Consider the following 20148-nt stretch of genomic DNA (forward strand, 5'->3'; position numbering starts at 1 on the left):
TGATAAGAGTTGTATGAGCCCCTAATAAAACGATTAAAAAAAAAAGAAAATGATGATGGCAACATATGTACAAATGTGCTTCACAAAACTGATGGATGTATGGATTGTGATAAGAGCTGTATGAGACCCCAATAAAATGTTTTTAACAAGAAAAGAAAATATCATGGCTTGAGTCAAGCACACCTTAGTCTTCAAAGTAACATCATTGTTTTTCCAATACTTTAAAAAGGTCTTGTGCAGCAGATGTACCCAAAACAACTTGTCTTTTGATCCCTTGATTGCTGCTTCCATGAGCACTGATTGTGGATCCAAGCAAGCCAAAATCCTTGACAGCTTCAACCTTTTCTCCATTTATCATCATGTTACGCATTGGTCTACTTGTGAGGATTTTGGTCTTCTTTCCACTGAGTTGTAATCCATACTGAAGACTGCAATCCTTGATCTTCATCAACAAGTGCATCAAGTTATCCTCACTTTCAGCAAGTAAGATTGTGTCATGTGAATATCACAGGTTGTTAATAGGCCTTCTTCCAATCCTGATGCTACATTCTTATTCATATAATCCAGTTTTTCTAATTATTTGCTCAACATGCAGATTGAATAAGTTTGATGAAAGGACACAACCCTGTCACACACCCTTCTTGGTTCCAAAACATGCAGCATTCCCTGTTCTTTTTGCACAACTTCCTCTTAATCCATGTACAAGTTCCACATAAGCACAATGAAGTGTTCTGGATGTCCCATTCTTCTTAAGGTTATCCATAGTTTGTTATGATTCACATAGTCAAATGCCTTGGCATAGTCGATGAAACACAAATATCTTTCTGGTAGTTTCTGGCTTGAGCCAACACTCAACTGATATCAGCTATGATATCCCTTGTTCCAGTCTCTTGTGAATCTAGCTTCGACTACTGACAGCTCCTTGTCTACGTACTGCTGCAACCATTGTTGGATGAACTTCAGCAAAAGTTTACTGGCATATGAGATCAGTGATATTCTATACTTTGAGCATTTTGTTGGGTTACTTTTCTTTGGAATAGGTAAAAATATGGATATCTTCCAGTCAGTTGACCAAGTAACTGTCTTCCAAATTTTCTGGCACACATGAGTGAGTGCTTCCAATATTTCAATAGCTTGTTGAAATATTTCAATCGATAGCCCATCAATTCCTGGTGCCTTATATTTTTGCAGGTTTTTTTGAACTTCCACATATCTTCCAATTCAGTAGTTCGATTATATCAAGAGTAGTTATACAGTTAATACCACAATCAATTTTAGCATATTTTCTTTTTCCTTGAACTCATTATTAATATAAGTTTTACCTGTGACGAAAATATACACAACAAATCATTTACCAATTCTACACTTTCTACATGCATATTTCAGTGCCAATGATTATGCTCTGTTATACACCCATTATTGATATCCTTTTCCAAATTTGTTAAGTCACTTTTAAAAAAAGTTGTGTGTGTGTATATATATATAATATATATATATCTCATCACAATGAGTTTGGGTGCTCCTTCCCCATCCTGTGTTCACTTTTTACTCCCCGTCACTCACTCCACTCCCCTGTCCCCGATAAACCTTTGCATTGGTTGTCTCTAATCATTCATTCCTTCTGTGTTTCATTAACTGGGAAACCTAACATAAATAATAAAAAACAAGACAAAGAAGAAATAATAATAATATAAAGGTAAAAATAAGAGTAAAAAAGAAAAAACCACAACTATATTTTAAAAGCCAGAGAAGAAATTTCTATCATAGGACAAGCAAGAAATATTTAAGCCTTGAGCAAATTTAGGTTGGGTCAGGAGGAAGGTTGACTGGCCAAGTATAATATCACCCAGTAGTTGGATCCACCATAATCAAGTTTACAATAATGTCTGTCAGATAGTAAAGCTGTTCAAGTCCCTCACCTGTGGCTAGAGGGGACCTGCCAAATCTGACTAGATACTCTGCAGAAAAATGTGGGGCTCCCACTGTCCTCTACAGCCTTCTACAAATTGGGTGTTCACAATTTAAGCTCTGACACTTTGCCCTTCATCCTATAAGGATTTTGTTATTGTCATCTTTGGGTCACACAGGCTAGTGTGCTCCTTCCATGTGGACTTAGTTGATGCGTAACTTAAACAGTTGCTTGTTTGAATACAAGCTTTTAAGAACCCAGAGGTTATTCCAATTGTTTGCCAGGCACCATCCTCTTTCTTCACCACACTCTGCTGCAGCACGCCTTATCTTCATGAAAGTGATCATCAAGCAAGGCCATGTTATATGAACTAATTGTTCTCGGATTGAGGCTAGAAATAAGTTGGAGCCCAGAATTCATCTGCTTGCCTGGAGGCTTGCTTTTGGCTAATGCATTCAGTGCAACTTCAGCTTCTTCTTGCTCAGATGCTACCTCCTGAAATAGTGGAATGTTGGTTAGTTCTTTTTGGCACATCGACTATGTGTATCCTTTCCATCTTTTTTTTTTTTTACGCTTCCTGCTTTCAATATGTTGTCCATAGAATCTTTTAAGATTACAACTCGAGGATTGAATTTTTTCTTCAGTTCTTTCTGTTTGTTTTTCCCTAGGTCTTTGCACATTTCATTATACTATTTGGCTTTGTTTCCTTTAGCTGCATTTAGCTCTTTGACTTCACGGTTTCCTCCATTTGCTTTAGTTACTCTGTGATTAAAAACAAGTTTCAGGGTCTCTTCTGAACCCACTTTGATCTTTTCTTTCTTTCCTGTCTTTTTAATGATCTTTTGCTTTCTTCATTAATGGTGTTCGTGATGTCCTCCCACAGCTCATTAAATCTTCTGCCATTAGTGTTCAACCAATGCATCAAATCTGTGCTTGAGATGTTCTCAAAATTCAGGTGGGATAGACTCAAGGGCCTATTTTGGTTCTCATGTATTTGTTTTAATTTTCTTCAGCTTTATCCTACACTTACATATGAGCAATTGATGGCCAGTCCAGCCCTGGCTTGGTTTTAGCTGCTGATATTGAGCTTCTCCACTGTCTCTTCCCACACATGTAGTCACTTTGATTTCTGTCTTTTCCATCTTGAGAAGTTCATGTGCATAGGTGCATTTTGTGTTGTTGAAAAAAAATATTTGTTAATGGTTTTGAAAAAATTCTGTCATGTGATCTCCAGCTTTGTTTCTATCACCAAGACAATATTTTCCAACTACTGTTATTTCCTCTGTTTCCAACTTTTGCATTTTAATCACCAGTAATTTTCAATGCAGATGATTTCATGCTTGATCAATTTCCCACTGAAGTTATTGATAGAATTCTTCAATTTATTTATCATTCACTTTTGTGTATGGTGCATAATTTTGAATAATAATTGTATTGGTTGGATTTCCATTAAAGCAGATATATACAATCTTATCAGAGACAAAATTGCATTTCATGATTGATTTTGCAATATCCTTTTCTGGCAGTGAATGCCACACTCTTCCTCCTGATTGTGTTATTCCCAGCCTAACCAATACTAATGACTTACTAATTCACTTACTAATGCCTAGGATATCAATTTTTATCCATTCTATTTCACTTTTAATGATTTCTAATTTCCTTAAGTTCATACTTCACACACTGCAAGCTATCCACTGTAAAAATTAATAAAAGAAACACAGAACTATAATAATTAAAAGTAGAATATCAAATGTCAGCAGCTTATAGAGAAGGAATAAGAATTCCCTTCCACTCTCTCATTATTTTCTTATATCTCAGCCTCAAGCAGAGACGAAGAAGAGCAGGAAGAGGAACAAAAGTGAAGCTGTGAAAGGTAAGGTTCTGTCCACCCAACCCACCTCCTAAGGATGAACCTTAACCTCTCCTGCATGTAAGGGTGGCCTTAAATCTTGGGAGTGTGCCAGTTGCTGGAGAATGGTCCTTTCAGGAAACAACACTGAGAAGGAGGTTCCCAGGGAGGACTTCAGAACCTGATACTTCTGCGCTTGTGTGTTGGGCCTTCAGTGGAATGAAGCCATAATGAACCTTGCAGTTGTGGGGCCCATTTGGGGTGGAGTAGGGTATAATCAATGGAAAACTGGTAGATTTGCAGTCAGAACATCAACACCTAGCTAGAACAAGCTGTTTAACTTTGTCAAAGCTCAGACACTTCATTCAGATGTCAAATAGATTAATGGGACACATGGGACAAAACACTTCAAACACATGAACTTTGTCGTGAAGGTCAATGATCATTTGACTTTGGACGCATTATAGATGGAATTATGTCCTTCCAAAATATACGAGGGGAGTTCAAAAAACAAAAACAAAGCAGGAAAAGGCTCTGCTGGGCAGAGATTTCATAATATGCATTTTTCCCACTAGACAAGTATCAAGCAACTTGCTCTGAGTTAGTGCACCCAGTGTCGTCATCTGGGAAGGTTCTCTCTGGTCACAGAGAATTTTTTTCATTACAAAAACTCGTTTGTGATGGCCAATTTAAGAGAGCAGCATGAGGTTGTGAAATTGTTTCTTGCTCGGGAAAAATGGCACAGAAACTGTTGTGATGTTGAACACAGCTTACAAGGACAGGGTTATGGGGAAAACTCATGTGTATAAGTGGATTTCTTGTTTCAAAAAGGGTGAAATGTTGCTTGATTGCAAACCTAGTTCTGGATGTCTGTCAACTTCCCGAACAGACGAAAATGTCAATAAAGTTCATGTACTTGTACTCGAAGATGGATGACAGACCATTGAAGAGATGGGGAAGTTATCTGGACTGTCTTAGGGCTTGGTCCAGCAAATTTTAACAGAAGATTTGGGAAGAGAAGGGTCACTGTGAAATTTGTACCTCGGATTCTGACTGACCAGCAAAACAAGCTTCGACTGGAAACATGCTCTGCTTTGAAAGAACAGCTCCAAACTGACCCAAACTTTTTTTCCCAAGGTCATTACTGGTGACATGACATGGTGTTATTCTTACGATCCTAAAAGTAAACATTAGTCAAGCCAGTGAAAGATGCCATGGTCACCTCGCCCCCCAAAATCTTGTCAAGTGAAATCAAAGATCAAGAAATTGCTTTTTTTTTTTTTTTTAATGTGAGGGGGATGGTGTATTTGGTGTTCTTTCCAACAGATCAGACTGTTAATCAAGCTTTCTATTTAGAGTTTCTGAAAAGACTGAGTAACAGTGTGTGACCAAAAAAAAGGCCTGATTTGTGGCAGACGGGACTGGTTTTGCCACCATGACAATGCCATCTCATTGCTCCCATTTTGGGCAAAAAGAGCATGCTTCTCTTGCCTTACAGACTTTACGCACTTGACCTCACTCCTTGTGACTTCTTTTTGTTTCTGTGACTGAAGAGGGACATCAAAGGACAGCGATTTGATGATGTAGAAGAAGTGAAGAAAAAAACAAGGGAGGTGCTGTCAGCTATCCAAACAGATGAGTTTGAAAAATGTTTCCAAGAATAAAATCACAGATTTCACAAATGTACTTGGAAGGTGATAAGGTTGTTTTGTTTAAAAAAAAAATTAATATATAAATTTGAAAAAAAAATTTTTTTTGGGTGCCACCATGCTATAATCAGAGTTGGCAATGGGTTGTCTTTGTTATGTTGTTGAGTGCTGGTGGTGTAGCAGATTATGTGTTTGATTGCTAACCCAAAGATTAGCAGTTCAAACCAACCAGCCATCCTCAGGAGAAAGATGACGTTTTCTGCTCCTTTAAAGATTTCCGGCTCCAGAAACCCATAAGATCCAGTTCTACTCTGTCCTGCAGGGTTGCTTTGAGCTGGAATCAGCATTTTGGCAGTGGGTTTGAGAGTATTTTTAGGATCTTGACTCATTCTCTTTTGAGATATAAAGGAGATGAAGGAAGTAGAACAGAGATAGGGAAAGATCGAAGCCATAGATCTCATATGGAGCTCTCCACAGAATCAGAAAATGAATCACAGAAGATGAAAAGACAAAACTCGTTTCCCAAAAGTGATAGAGAAATCCTTCTCCTAGATCCAGCTTGAATTGGGACTTTCTGCCTCCTATAGTGTGAGAAAAGACATTGATTATTAAAGCCATCTACTTGTGCCATTTATGTGTTTTAGTACATCAGGAAGGATTTCTGGTGTTGTGGTAGTTAAGCACTCACCTGAAATGTCAATTGGGTTGAAACCCGCTAACTGATCTACAGGGGGAAAATGTGACCATCTAGCTGTTCAGTAAAGAGTATAGCCTTGAAAGCTCTATGGGGTGGTCGACCTGATCCCGTGTGGTAGCTTTGAATTGAAATGGACTCAACAGCCTAGACCTTACCATAGTCTCCTGATTTCCAGCTTGCAGAAGTTGCTTGAAAGAATTACATGAGGCTGGGAGCCTGATTTTGAGTCTGAAAAAGTGAGTAACCTTTTCCCTTCTCTCCAGGTCCTTCATAATAGGGCATTCTGTCTGACCCCATAACTTTAATGAAACTGGGAGTGATGTTGAGGACCCCTGTGGGGAGGGACTATCACAGAATTCTATAGAAGAAGAGCAGGAACTTGGTGATGTCAGGGCATAGGCAGGGGGAGGAGTGATGTCCTAAGGAGGGCATAAGGAGAGGGAGATGATATCATGGCATGGGGAGAGGGCGGAACTGGGTACCACAGGTCGCCCTCCCACCCCCACCCCCCTGTCAGGTCTGCCCAGGCTCTCCCAGCCCTTTGGCTCCTGGGTGCAGCTTGGTCCTCTGTCTCCTACAGCTTCCTAGGAAAGCCCCATGACCAGGGCAGCTCTGATCAGCAGTCATGTCAAGACCTCTCTGGTGGGGTGCGCAAAGGAGTATCTTCTGAAGATCAGCAGGCCTGTGCAGAGCTCCCGGAAGGTGCTGTTCCTTTGGTGTCTGCGGCCTCTCCTTCTGCTTCTACAGCTCCTTCTGCCCCTCAACTTCTGACCTCCGCCCTTTCACAGAACCTAATGATCCTCTCAATTTCAGATCTTTCAACCCCACCACCTGTTCTTCCTCCTTCCCCACCACAACCCTCTGATGTGTTTGCTTGCCTTCAGCCTCCAACATCTGCTTCACCACTTCCACATACCAGTCTGAACCTTTCTCAAAGTGACTCAATGGTGCTCCCACTGAATCCCCTCTCAGCAAATCCCTTGCCAAATAACTGCTGGTTAGCTTCTGTACCAGTGGCCAAAAGCCTTGAACCCTCAAACCGTTCCATATCAACTCTCTCCTGGTGGCAGGCAACTTCCAAGACCTTGGGTTTCTCCACCTTGAAAGACTGTGACTCCCAGCAAAAATATACTTCCTGCCACACTCCAGATGATGCTTTGGGGGGCAATCACACAGACAGGAGCACAGAGACCGGCAACCCCACTTTTTCTACTTCAGATGTCCAGAAGCTCTTGGAAATACAAGTCACAAAGAGAATCGAATTCAAGATTTGGGAGGAAAAGGAACAGGATGGATCATTTCCAAATCAAATTAGCTCAGATTACCACTTGAATTCATTGAGGAATATGTTAAAATCATTGGGTGATGAGCAGAACGCCATGGTCTCCCAGCCCATGTGGCGCTCCAAAGGCACCTCACAGCAGGTGCTCTCATCTCACAAGACTTTACAAGACCTGCAGCAAAAATACAGCCAGCTCTTCTGGGGTCTCCCCTTTCTGCACAGTGAATCCTTAGTTGCTACTGTCAGGGTCGCTGGCTCTTCACTGGAACATCCCTCTGTTTTGTTCAATGGGATCTCCAATGCTTTACCAATCCCAACACAGGCTAAAGTATCCCCTTCACATTACCAGACCCAATGCTTACCGTACCAGGTGGCCCAAATTCAACCTTCCATTTCAACCATGTCCCAATCTCAGGTCCCACATTTAGCTCAGAGCCGAGCTCATCTCCAACCCTCGCTCTCATTCTTACCTTCTTCCTTACCCCGTGGAGTATGTGGCCCCACGGACTGTCACGAGGAACCCTCTCTCAGCTCAACTAGAATCCATCGCCTGGAATGGCCCTTGTTGCCTGAACAGTCACAAAGTAGAAAGGCTTTACCCTCTGTGGCCACAAGGTCTCAAGAAACCATTACTCGTCCTCTCAGTCGTGTCAATCTTCCCCAAGAGAGTTGGTCCTCCGAGGCTCACAAGTCAGACACCATCATCCCTAGAGATTTTATCAGTCCCGAACTCCGGAAGCAACTGGAGCAACATCTTCAAAAGAGGATCATCCATCACCAGCATGGGCTGCCCCACAGGATCCAAGAGTTTCTGGAGCTGACCAAACCTCTGAGAAAATTATCAACAATGTGTCAGGCAGAGGACCACAATGGAACTCCCTGGCCCTCCACACAGACCAGTGAAAGCAACAAAGAGGTACAGGGGATGGGATCCAGGCACCACGGAAGACCCAGGCACTCGGAAAACTTCCATGTATGTGGAGTGGCAAATTTTCAGCTAGGAAGTGATCTGGGCAAGGGTCGGCGGCGTAGTCTAGAGGAGATCCCAAGGCATAAAATACCTTGGAGGTCAGAAACCTGCCAAGGGAGGGTTCTAGAAGTAAACTCTGAGAAGGAACCTAAAAATAATGTGATAAGGCACTCGAGGAATAATTCAGGGAATTACATAGTGAGGGACCCACAAAAGAAACAACTAGAAAACACCCTGAATGCCCATTTGAGCAGGAAGTCAGGGCAGATTATTGAGAATAGCATCCCTGTAGATGTTCGTAAATCCTGGCTTGCCGTGAACCATATCTTGTCTAAATCTGACACCAACACTAAAAATGGAAACCTGGTGTCATTAGAGGGTCAGGCATCCTGCGTCAACACCACCAGGGGGCTTTCTTTTCTCAATGTGGGTACTCGCTGGGTGTTGGAATCACATATTGTAAAGTTTTGGGTAAGACACAGATGGTGTCTACCTCTCAAAGTCCTAAAGCTCATAAAACTCTTTAAGGCAAAAAAGGACAGCCCATCGCCACCTCTGAAGTCCACCTTTTCCTCTTCAACCACCCTTGAGTCTTTGGCTGACTCAAGAGCTGAGGCTGCCAAGTTTTGGGAAGAAAACCCTCAAACCAGCTGGGGAGAGAAAGTGACCCCCCTAAAATCAGCTCTCGTCCTTGAGAGTCCCGTCCCTACCTCCTCACCTGCCAGTGAGGAAGACTGGAAGACCCTGGCATGTCCCTCACCTGTTAATGACCGTGGGTTCTCAGAGATCCTTCGGAGTGGGCAGGAGTTCAGGCAGCCCTTTGATCCCCTCACATCCAGCATCCTAGAAAGATCCTTACAGAACAGGGCTCTCCTGAGGGTCCAGAGAGGCAGTCTACTGTCAATTCCAAATGAAGCCATAGCCAGGATAATTCCAAGGAAGGAGAATGTGGGATGTACCTGTGGAAGTCCAAGGCCCAGTGTCGCGATGTTGACAATGCATTTTAATCCCCAATCTTCAAAGGCTGAAGAGATCGGGGAGGCCTCAGTGGCTGAGGTGTCTTCTGGGCCACAGCTACAGGACAGGGACACCTGGGGAACCAGCATGCTGGCAACATCTCAAAACAGAAATGTAGAACTGAGGGCGTTAGGGCCTTCAGGGGCCAGTAAAAGGTCCCCATCGCCTAAACTGGCTGATCAAGATCTAGAAGAGACTTGCTTTATATCGCCAGGGGTTAGTGAGTTTGGATTCAAATTGGAGTCCGAGTCCGAGAACCCGTCTCAAGACTGTTCCACTAAGATGCTTCTTCAAGACTACGCCAGGGAGGTGCTGGTGGCCGCAGATAACTTGATTTGTCAGATCTCTCAGTCCCGTCCCCACAGCGTGTCCAGTGGAGACATTTCAGCTTCCTATGAACTTATAGAAGCCAGAAGGAGTGGCCTGGAGCAGCAGGAGTCCCAACTGTCAAACCTTCAGGATCCATGGAAGAACCAGGGTGAGATATTTGCTCACAGTCACGAGAAAATCGGCTCTCCCAAGCTAGGAAAGTATCACAGAGGCTTTGCACAACTGGAGGCCCCACAGTCGAGTGTGATGAGCCAACTTTCCCAGGCCAAGGGAGGAGTGGGCGACATGCCTGGAAACAAGCACTTGCAGATCCCGCCCGAGAAGGGAAAGGCTCCCGCAGAGAGCCACTTCCGAAAAAGAATGAAGCACTTTCTTCAGTGGATTTTCCCCAGTAAAAAAGCCAGCAGGAAGGATGACACTTTGCCAAAAGGAAAGCCCGTGCCAAACTCTGCCCCGGACCAGGAAGCAGTGAAAAGCACTTGGGTCTTTACTGACAGGGAGGTTACTGAGGCTCAGGCGCTCATGACAGCTGTTGGCCAAATTCTGGAGGATAAAATTGTGCTTCATGCTTCAAAGTCAAGTGAGCAAAAAGAGGAAATCCAAGAAAGCCAGGCCCTGGTTAGTTGGCGTTCCTCCTACCACAGGGCTTCCTCCCACCCAGGAGGCGTGATGAGCTATACGAGCTGCCATCATCCAGGCACTCCTGCACGTCAGAGTTGTCCCATCAGAGAAAGGCAGAGCAGGGACCCGCATCCCTTGAAGACCACGGCATGGAGCAATGAGAAACTGTGCCTGAGGCATTCTCCGTCACAGTCCTCCTGGAAGTGCGTGTGCCCGGTCAAGTCACAGCTGCATGGATCGAGGATATGGAGTGCCTCCGGTCTCTCTCACCATTGCCCAAGGCACTGCCCTCGGGAATGTGCCTCCTGTGGTCAACTAGAGCACGCTTCTGTAACAGCCTTGCTTAGTAAAAAACCTTCCGCCCAGGGAAATGGTCAGTCCACACTAGGTTAACACATCCTGTCTGCGCTAACAGCTTCTCCCAGGCAAGCTATTTCTGGTTCCTTAATACATACGGTTTTTTTCCTCATCAGAGGGTTGTGATTTCTGTCTGTGCCATATTGTGGTATAGAGCAGGAGACGTCCGTCTGCTTCTCCTGAATATGTGCATTGGCTTATAGAAGTGATGCGGAGGGCATGGAGCGAGGTAGACAGTGGTGTTTCACATCCACCTCCATCCCAGGTTCCTTACACCTGTTCAGGTGTCCTAGTTTTAAGTTTGTTTGTATAATATTATCACTGCAAAAACAAAAACCAACCTAACCAAAAACTCGTGTATAAACACGCAGGATTTGTCAAGATGAAAAAAACTATGAAGACCCTCCCCCAAGAACTGGCTCAGAGTGTGTAAAGATCTGGCTCAGAAGGGGTGGTCAAGATGAGAACAACCTATGAAGACCCCCACCCCAAGATCTGGCTCAAATTGTCTTTCACTGCTTTCTCTCTGCCTTGAATTTGGTTTCCCCCTTTCTTCTTTGAATTTGAGGATGAATACACTTGTTGTGTCACCATGCACAATAGGACTCGAAGCCATTCTGTATATTTACACAGAAACGTTTCAGACTTACAGAATAGGGCAAGGCTTATTAACCAGTGTGGAGAGAAACAAATGCACATTCACATTGTTTAGTGTTGATGGTGGTTTCAATTCTAGAATCCAGCGTGATCATCCCTTGGCTATATAATTCCTCAGGTAAGGTAGCTTTGGGGTTTGTTTTTCTGTGGAGGGCTTGGGAGATGAAGGTAGCTGAAAGTTTAGAGGGGAAATAGTGAGAAATGGATGTTGGGTGTGCTGCACAGAATCCTGCAACTACAAGCCAAGGAATATCAAGGTAGGAAAGTCTGTCAGCCTGTAGATGGTGTATGGTTCTGCCAACATCTTGGATTTCTAGACTCCCCAAAATGCTTTTAACAAGGGCTGGACAGGGGAGATCAAGATGCCAATACAAAGAAACATTTTGTTCTTTCGGGTGAGGAGGAAAGGACAAGGGAAGTGGCACTGAGATCAGTAAAGATGCTACATTCAGTCTTGAAGGATGGAGAAGACAGAGGAAAGCAAGATGGGGCCAGTTTGATTTGAGATCTTTAGGTGAATAATGAATTGACTCCCAGAGGATTTAGAATGTGTGACATTTTCATCCTAAAGACAGAGACAGGTCATCCCTAGCTTGAGGACCTGTGACCTACATTTACCTCGCCTTAGGATGCTTCCCTTAGTCAGTACCTCAGTCCTAAGAGACACAGGACAGGAGGCTGCTGGGAGCTGGCCATCGTATAGTGACACACTGACAAGTAGGAGAGAAGAGTCGGATGGGGCTGGTAGATGGACTCACCTCTGCCCACAATTAAATCCCTCTAAATGCCCATTCTCAGACATCTAAGGGTGATAACACTGGAGCAGTGAAAAAAAAACAAAACTAACCATCTATCTCAAAACTCAAAAGTAAAGACTAAACTTAGAGGGGTGATGGATGATGTGTAACTTGTGGAGGGTACCAGGGCTTCCTGTCTATTCCCTCTCTGCCCCAGATGCTTACCAAGAAGACTTCAATCAATGGGAGGATTCCAGGGATACAGTAGGCCTTGCCCAGCATGTCTAGGCTCTGTTCTCAGAAGCAAGCTTGCTAGAAATCCCTACTTAGGTAATTCACTGTTCGCATTAAGCTCTTCTAGCTTGTCACCGCCCCCTCCCAGTGCCTGTTCAATCGTGGGTCCCAGAAAATGTAGCACAGTTGAGGGGTGCACCCATGGACTACTTACCAAAGAATGGCATGGCAAGGTCCTTACAGCCCTTAGCTGTTGCTCTTGGGAGGGAGCAGAATGCGGTTCCACAGGGGTTGAGTGTACTGACCATTGCGGTAGGCCAGTGAGGTTGCCAGGCCACTGGCTAGTGGAGATAGGGTCAGTTTCTCCGGCAATGACTTAGATGGAAAGATTGTGCCACACAGAGTTCCTGCGGGTAGGCAGACCCTGTCAACACACATCCTTCTGCATGCTTGCCAGAAGCCACCAGTGGTTGGTATCACACCAACATCACTGCACATAGGTTGTAGGTGGACCAGCTAGTGCTGGTTCCAGGTGACTGACTTGAGGTCCCCAGGATAGCTCACGGTCTCTCGAGAGATGCCCAGGGGCAAGTTGACAAGACCTGCAGTAGGCAGTGTGGCTGTAGCCTAATGGGTGTACTCCATGAAATTGACCACATATGAAGGCGTTGGTGTGTGGATCTGTGAGTTGACTCATGCGTGTTTGCATTGATGAGCAGACTGCAGCTGATGGCTGGGGGGGAGGCGGGGGCTGACCCTCCCATACTCAGGTAGTGCTGATACCTGCCCTCCTCTGGCAAAACTGGTTGATCTGCTCGGGTCCAGGGGCTAGTTGAGCTGTAGGGTAACTGCCATTGAAAGGGGGATAGCTGAGGTAGGCATGGTCACATGGGGGCATCTGACTCTAGCCTCTTCCTACCTTCATGCAACAAAGAGTTGGGGGTGCTGGAGACCCTGGTGAGCCAGGGCCTGAGGGCAGAACAAGCCCTGGGTGTGGGCCATGGGCTTAGAGTAACCCAAGCCCACAGCTGTTGGAGGCTCTTAGGGTGGGGCAGCACCTGGGGTGGCAGGACACTGAGGACACTGCAGTGTCTAGGGAGAAGCCTGCACCAGGGGTGGGCTAAAGTGCTGGCCGCCACAGCAGCATAGGGGTGAGTGTAGCATAAGGTTCATAATTGCCTCAGGAAGCAGACTGGCCCGAATGCCTCAAAGATGCTTTTGGTCAGCACTTTGACAATGGTAAGCAAGTCGGCCATGCTCGGTGGCAGTCTGAGTCAGGTAGTGGCTGTAGCGCTGCTCGGGTTGACGTGTGGAGGCCATTCACAGTAGGACAAATGTGTTCCAGGTGGGGAACCCCCACAATTTCTGAAGGCCATCGTTCATATGTGTGTGAGCAAACAGTTGTAAGGGCAAGCTAGCATGGCAGACTGGTGTGAACACCATAAAGGGCAGTCACGCACCCTTGTGCCCAGGAAAGGCTCTACAATGCTCGCTGGGGCTCCTGGCTCTACCTTGCCTGCCTGCCCAGGGCAGCTCAGCCCTCCTCACCCCCTACCCAGGGGATTGGGTTCTAGTGGGCTCTACAGAGAGGAGGCAGCAGCTGAAGGTGCTAGGCTTTCGGAGCTCAGCGCTCTGCAGTGCACCGACCCCTCCCTCCCTCTACCTCAAACTTGATTCAGCTCCTGGGGGATGGGCTTGCCGAGATCTAAGAAGAGTTGGCAAGAGAAAGAGGAGGCTGTCTGTTCCTGTGAGGATGTCAGTCTTAGCCACCCTAAGGAGGAGCTCTACAGTCCTACAAGGTCCCCACGCGTCGACATCGACTCCATGGCAGTGAGGGTGATTTGGAGTTGAAGTAGTGGGATGAATTTCCCCACTCATGCTCCAACAAGTGTTCCACCAGAGTAGCTTCACAGGTCACAAAGTGGGTATGGAACATTTAGGAGCTTCCAGTAGCCCCCCTTCCCGTGGCTCTACCAGTGCCCCCCCCTCTTAGCTTTGCTGTGAGAACATATAAAGTCACACACCACCCCTGCTTCTGTATCTCTCACATTCCAAAGAAACAGTAAGGATGGAACTTTTAGCTCTGCGACATGTGGGTGGGAGCTTCCAGGGTGGCTACCCATTAAGGGTTAGCACCTAATGAAGATGCAACCTCTTAACAGTCCCGTGGAGGGGTTACCTACATTCTTCTTTATCTAAACCAAGAGCGAGAGCCGTGTGTATACTCGCCACTGACTATCGGGCACTGTGGGACTAGTGTGGGGTGCAGTAAAGAAGAATTTAAAGGGCTGGAATCATAGAGAAGGCAAAGCGGTTTAGGGATGATGCATTAAGCAAGGAGCCACCTGAAGGCTGCCTCACTATCTTTAAGTCTAGAAGGGGAGAGAAGGTAGGGACCAGGTCTCCACCCTGTTAAGCTTCCAACTCAGCAGCCTTTATGTCCTATAGAAAAGACCAGGCTTACACAGTAAGTGAAGCCTTCAAGCATGGAAGTTGGCTTTCTCAATAATATAGTACAATGGCACACTGTTTTCTCCAATCCTCACCTCTGAAGTGGTAGAAAGATGAGTTAATGGGGGAAAGCCAGGATTCGGGAACTCAGAGAAGTAGAAGATAAGTGACTCCCAGGATGGTGCTCTTCACACACATGCACTTCAAAAAATTCTCCCGAAAGCCCAGAAGGTGGGAGCATGAAGGGGCTGAGGGCCACAAAGCAAGTGACACCTGGCTCCCAGTCCTTGCTTACTGCAGAGCTCTATGGAAATCAGGATGTGCACTCACAAGGAGATCATGACATGTCTAAATAGGACACAGTCCAAGCACCCCTGTCTTCCCTCAGCTTCCAGGACAGGTTTTCCTTGTTTCCAGGCCAGGAGCAAGGACTCAACACGAGCAAGGAGCCTGGTGCTATGGACTCGGCCCTGGGTTCTTAACTGCACAGCCTGCAATTAAAATCCATCAACTACTCCTTGGGGAAAACATAGGGCCATTGGCTCCAGTAAAAGATTCACAGTCTCTAAAAGCCTCCATAGGCTGACTATGGGTTGCAATATGTGAAAGTCTGGGTACTTTAGAGAAACAAATCCACCGAAACTCATGTATAAGAGTTTTATATAAAGGTTAAGTGCATATCAAGAAAACATCCCAACCCAGTGCTGCCCAAGCCCACAAATCCAACATTAACCCATTTGTCCAACACCAATCCACAAAGTCCTCCATCTCACAAAGCACATGCAATGATGCCGACTGCAGGAGGAAAGCCGAGTCAGTGAATGTGTAAGCATCTCAGTGCTGACAGGGGTCTCCACACAGCTACTCCAGCACCCAGGGCTGTATCTGGGGAGGTTCATGTGGCTTCTCCTCAGGGATGTCTTGCAGGAAGTGAGCCTTGCCAGCTAAAGCAGGGAACTGCTAAGGCACCTGCACCCTGGTCCGACCATCAGAAAGCAAGAGACTCAAGAACTAGAAAGGCGAGGCTCACCGAGCCATTTATCCCTCCACCCTTCAATTAACCCCGCATGTGTTTATCAGCCAGGTTGGGACAATAAACTATCTCACAATGGAATCATCTATGGCAGTGGGTTTTGCTTACTTTACACACATGAGAAGGCAAAAAGGTTCCCTCAAAGTAGGACAACTGATTAGCGAATGCTTTGTGTGATCAGTTTCTACTGGAACCAACTCCGGGGTAAAGTGTCATGGTTCTGTTTGATACTGATGGGGACAAGAACACTGAGACTCCCTTTTCTTTTACCCTTCACTATCCTTCACCCTACTCCGGCCTCCCAGTGTTTCCATAACTTCCCAGACATTGTACGGCCAGTCATGAAGAGGTGTTCCACAAAGAACTCACAGGGGCTCTCCTTAAAAACCCACAAAAACGTTCTGCCCAGATAGCCTCCCAAAGAGAACTTTCAGTGGACCCCCACAGAGAAATAGCACAGAGACCCCGCAAGGAAACAGATTTTGAAGAGAACCTCACAAATTCCCCACAGATATCTCTCACAGAGACCTTAGAAACCTCCGGCAGGTTTCTGCACAGAGACTTAACGGGGACCTCATGAAGAGACCTTGACACAGCTTCATAAACCTACTCTCCTACAGAGACCCCAGAAAGATCTCCAACAGAGAACTACATGAAGGCACTACTCAGATTTCCCACCTGGGTTTCCTACCGATATAACACACAGTCCTCACATAGAGACCTGGCAAAGAGAACCCATTCTTAAGGAACCTGAGCAGCCACCCACTTCACGTATGAAGCCACTTCACAAACTGATAGGACTGTCAGCAGGTGTGCATCCCAAAGACCCCCAAGACTCTGGGACATTGTCAGCTTTGCTCCAAATGTGCTGCACAATTTTGTTTTGTTTCATAATGACATGGCTTCTGATCAAAGGAATTACAAATTGTATGTGTAAACATGCAAAAGCCTTCCTTCACAGGTTTTCCTTAGCTTGAGCTCTGACCCAAAGGTTGAACAATAATAAACTTGGAAAATAAGTAAAATACTGTGAGCATCTAATGACAGAGAAACCTCATTTGTTCAATTATGCTTCTCACTCAGTCCAATTATGTCACTGTTACAATTGATTTTGTTGGGGACAAGAACCCACCCTCAAGATGGCTGGCTTCTATATTAAGAACATGAAGAAAATTCTACAGCAAATGGACTTGCTAAGGGAACAGATCAAGAAAGATACTTCTTGATCTCCCCTTGCACCCAGGGGAGCTGTACAACTAATAGAAACAAAATTTTGTTTGCTATTTATTAATACTTGTTACTTAAAATATGGCACCATCCTTAAATCATATTACACGTATTTCCAAGATATGGAAAAGTCTTTATGGTCAAGTAACAGATTATATTCATGGATTAGCTAGAATTATATATTTAGAATAATTATAACAAATGCACATTTTTCTAAGACTCCCAATGCTCAGTTTCCAGTTTTATATTTATTACAGGGGTAAAAGAAGACACAGAACAATGTGGAAATCTGAGAAAATAGACCACATTATCTGTGCACTAATAAAATTACTGAGAAAATGGCATTTACTCAACATATGTACTATAATTACCAAGGTCTCACTGTACGACTGACATTTTTCAATTAGAGCACTTCAATGAGATTCCAAGTTGCTTGTTGCTAATAAACATTCAATTAGCCTTATCATAGTTAAAAATAGATTGCTAACAGATATGTGTATCACTAGTTGTCTCAGATGACCTTTTGGGGCAACAGTCTCACAGCTCCTTCTCTAAGGAGAGGAGTGAGCTGACAAGGTCTCTTTGGGTGTGTTTATTTTTTTCATAAAAAAAATCATTTTACTGGGAGCTCTTATAGATATAACATTCCATAGTTCAATCACATCAAGCAATATTGTATAATTGCTACCACAATCAGTTTCAAAACACGTTTTTTCTTCTTGAACTCCTTGATATCAGCTCCCTTTTATCCCCTCCCCACCCCCCTATCCCCCAGGAACCCTTATTTTACTTATTTATTTTATTTTGCCATATCTTACATCACCCAGTACATTCATTCACAAACAATTCTGTTGTTCACTCCCCTCAAGTGAGGTTACACATCATCAATGCTATCAGCTCCCCTTTCCCGCTCCTGCTCCCATACCCTCAGGGAACCATTACTCCTGTTACTGTTTCTAAAGGGTTATCTATCTTGACTTTCATGTATTAATGATCTTAATTATACCAATGACCATACAAAAGTCTAACGTGATTAATGAGGTAAAACAAACAAAAACCACAATAGTAAAGAGAGGAAATATAAAGAACAGGGTGTAGTTATCGGTTTCATTATTGCTATCCCACACCCTGGATTTATCATGCCTTCTGTGTGGCCCTTCTGAGAGGGACTGTCCAGTTATCTTACAGGTGGGTTTTGGGTCTTCATTACATCCATGCCCATTCGCATCGATTTGGTTGCTTGTTTCTGAATTTGATACCTTTTTCTGTTGATACCTTAGGATCACACATGCTTCTTCCATGTGGCCTTTGTTGCTTCCCTGCTAGATGGCCTCTTGTTTAACTATGCGTGTAAATATTTTTTTATGAAAAATAAAATAATTATGCAATGAAATACTTTTAAAATGTGACTAAGTATATATGTTCATGATCCTGTTAGGTATTTTATTGCATATATATGCAAATGGTGGTAGCATCATTTGAGCTGCCCACTGCAAAAGATGCCAATTAGAGGCCAATTATTTTGAGACAAAGGTGTAGTTGAGTAACTAGGTTTCAATACACAGTGGTATGCATGGGATAGTAAAAATTATGTGCTCTCCAAAAACTGCCTCCCTGAGGGAGAAAGGAGGTTTTATAGTGATATCTGGCAGAAGGTAGGAGGTCTGGGATATTTCAGGTTTTCCTTTGTTCGGCTGCTTTCTCAGGCTCTCTACTCTCGAGAAAAATCCTAGGCTGCTCTTGTTCCTTGGTAATCTTCAGGAAACAACTAGCCTTTCTCCACCTCCTACTCACATTTGACTTTATGTCTACTCTGCTCTTTTATAACTGAGAAGTCATGTTTAGGACACAAACTACTGATATGACAGTTATTAGTGTACAAAAACAATAATAATAATAATAACAACCCTATTCCCAAATGGGATCCTATCCTATTTGGGTAAACAGGATAGGATTCCAAAACAACGTGGGGGTAACCCGATTTAATCTTTAACAATAATGTTATTGAATCACAAAACTATGAAAAGTGGCTATGGAACACATCTATGGTATTATCCATAGGAGTTTAACAAGTCATCATCTCCCTTTGGACACATAGCCATGAACACATTTCCACCTGCATTTCACACCACTGCCACCAATGGCTGTGGAATCGATCTGACTCGTGGTTACCATGCGCATCCGGGGAGCACTGCTCACAGAGTTTCCAATGACTGATTTCTCAGAAGCAGATCACCAGGGCCTTTCCCAGGGCATCTCTGGGTGGACTGGAATCTAACTTTTGGCTAACAGGTTGCATCCCCCAGGGACTACACAGCCAGGTAAGTGAAGCTTATATTTCTTGGAAATATAAGCCTATATTTCAAATACACTTCTTTAAATGAGATGAAACTGAATTTTAGAAAAACAGATGAGGATTTAGAAAATGTCTGTTTCAGAAGAAAACCTCTTTATATCCAAATAAAAAATATGGGTGACATTCCCCTTCCAATAACATTTCTGGAATGTCTGCTTGAAATCTAGGTCCCATTCTTTTGTCAGCTAATAGTGTTTCACTGAGGGGGTCATAGACCGGTGAGTAGGAAAAAATGCAACATTTCTTAGGTTCTATGAGAAAATCAGTGTGTGCTCAGAACAAAGCCTTCTTTGCTAAGGTAAGACAGAGTGAGGTGACTCACTTATTAGCCTCCTAGTTAGAGAATGTTCTGGCCCCCCGGGCCTTTACTTAGGCACTTCCAATAGGAGGCACTGAGGCAGAACACTCCCTAAATAAATTCCTTAAGAGAAATAATCACTTCTGGCAGAAAAAAAAAATCAAACAGCTTGCAGAGAAGCTGAGACCTTTGTGAGTAGTGATGTGTCTCCATTGGTCGAGCTATGCCATCCCCACCATACCATCGGCCTGGACCTATGAGAAACAGAAATCTGTCTTCTGGAATGTGGACACAGGCTTTGGGATCTTATACTGTTTGACCCCAAACTGTCAGAGAACTAATTAATAGCTACTTTGTATAGTGGAGTTCCTGGGTATTAGTAATGTATAGGCTCTTGGGTACTGAGATAATTTATTGTGCCAGCCTGGCCGATAAACACAAGTGGGATTAACTGAAGGGCAGAGAGATAAATGG

The 20148-nt window shown here is 44.3% G+C and overlaps 2 protein-coding genes and 1 pseudogene across 2 annotated transcripts in view; 1 reads left to right on the forward strand and 2 right to left on the reverse strand.

Moving 5' to 3' along the window:
* LOC101664497 (spermatogenesis-associated protein 31A6) overlaps window positions 1-11429 on the forward strand; it is a 14324-nt gene extending 2895 nt beyond the window's left edge. The window contains exons 2-4 of the mRNA XM_045294737.1: window positions 3728-3782; window positions 6918-10321; window positions 11418-11429. Of these exons, the coding sequence (XP_045150672.1) occupies window positions 3728-3782; window positions 6918-10321; window positions 11418-11429 (3471 nt within the window). The remainder of the gene's footprint in view (window positions 1-3727; window positions 3783-6917; window positions 10322-11417) is intronic.
* Window positions 1-20148, reverse strand: part of LOC101664179 (zinc finger protein OZF-like) — a 111550-nt gene that overhangs the window by 38709 nt on the left and 52693 nt on the right. The window lies entirely within an intron of this gene.
* LOC101638012 lies at window positions 11430-19201 on the reverse strand (annotated as a pseudogene).

Source organism: Echinops telfairi, unplaced genomic scaffold (assembly GCF_000313985.2).
Source record: "Echinops telfairi isolate 266 unplaced genomic scaffold, ASM31398v2 ScPeMD7_1;HRSCAF=3_0, whole genome shotgun sequence".
NCBI classification, from domain to species: Eukaryota; Metazoa; Chordata; class Mammalia; order Afrosoricida; family Tenrecidae; genus Echinops; species Echinops telfairi.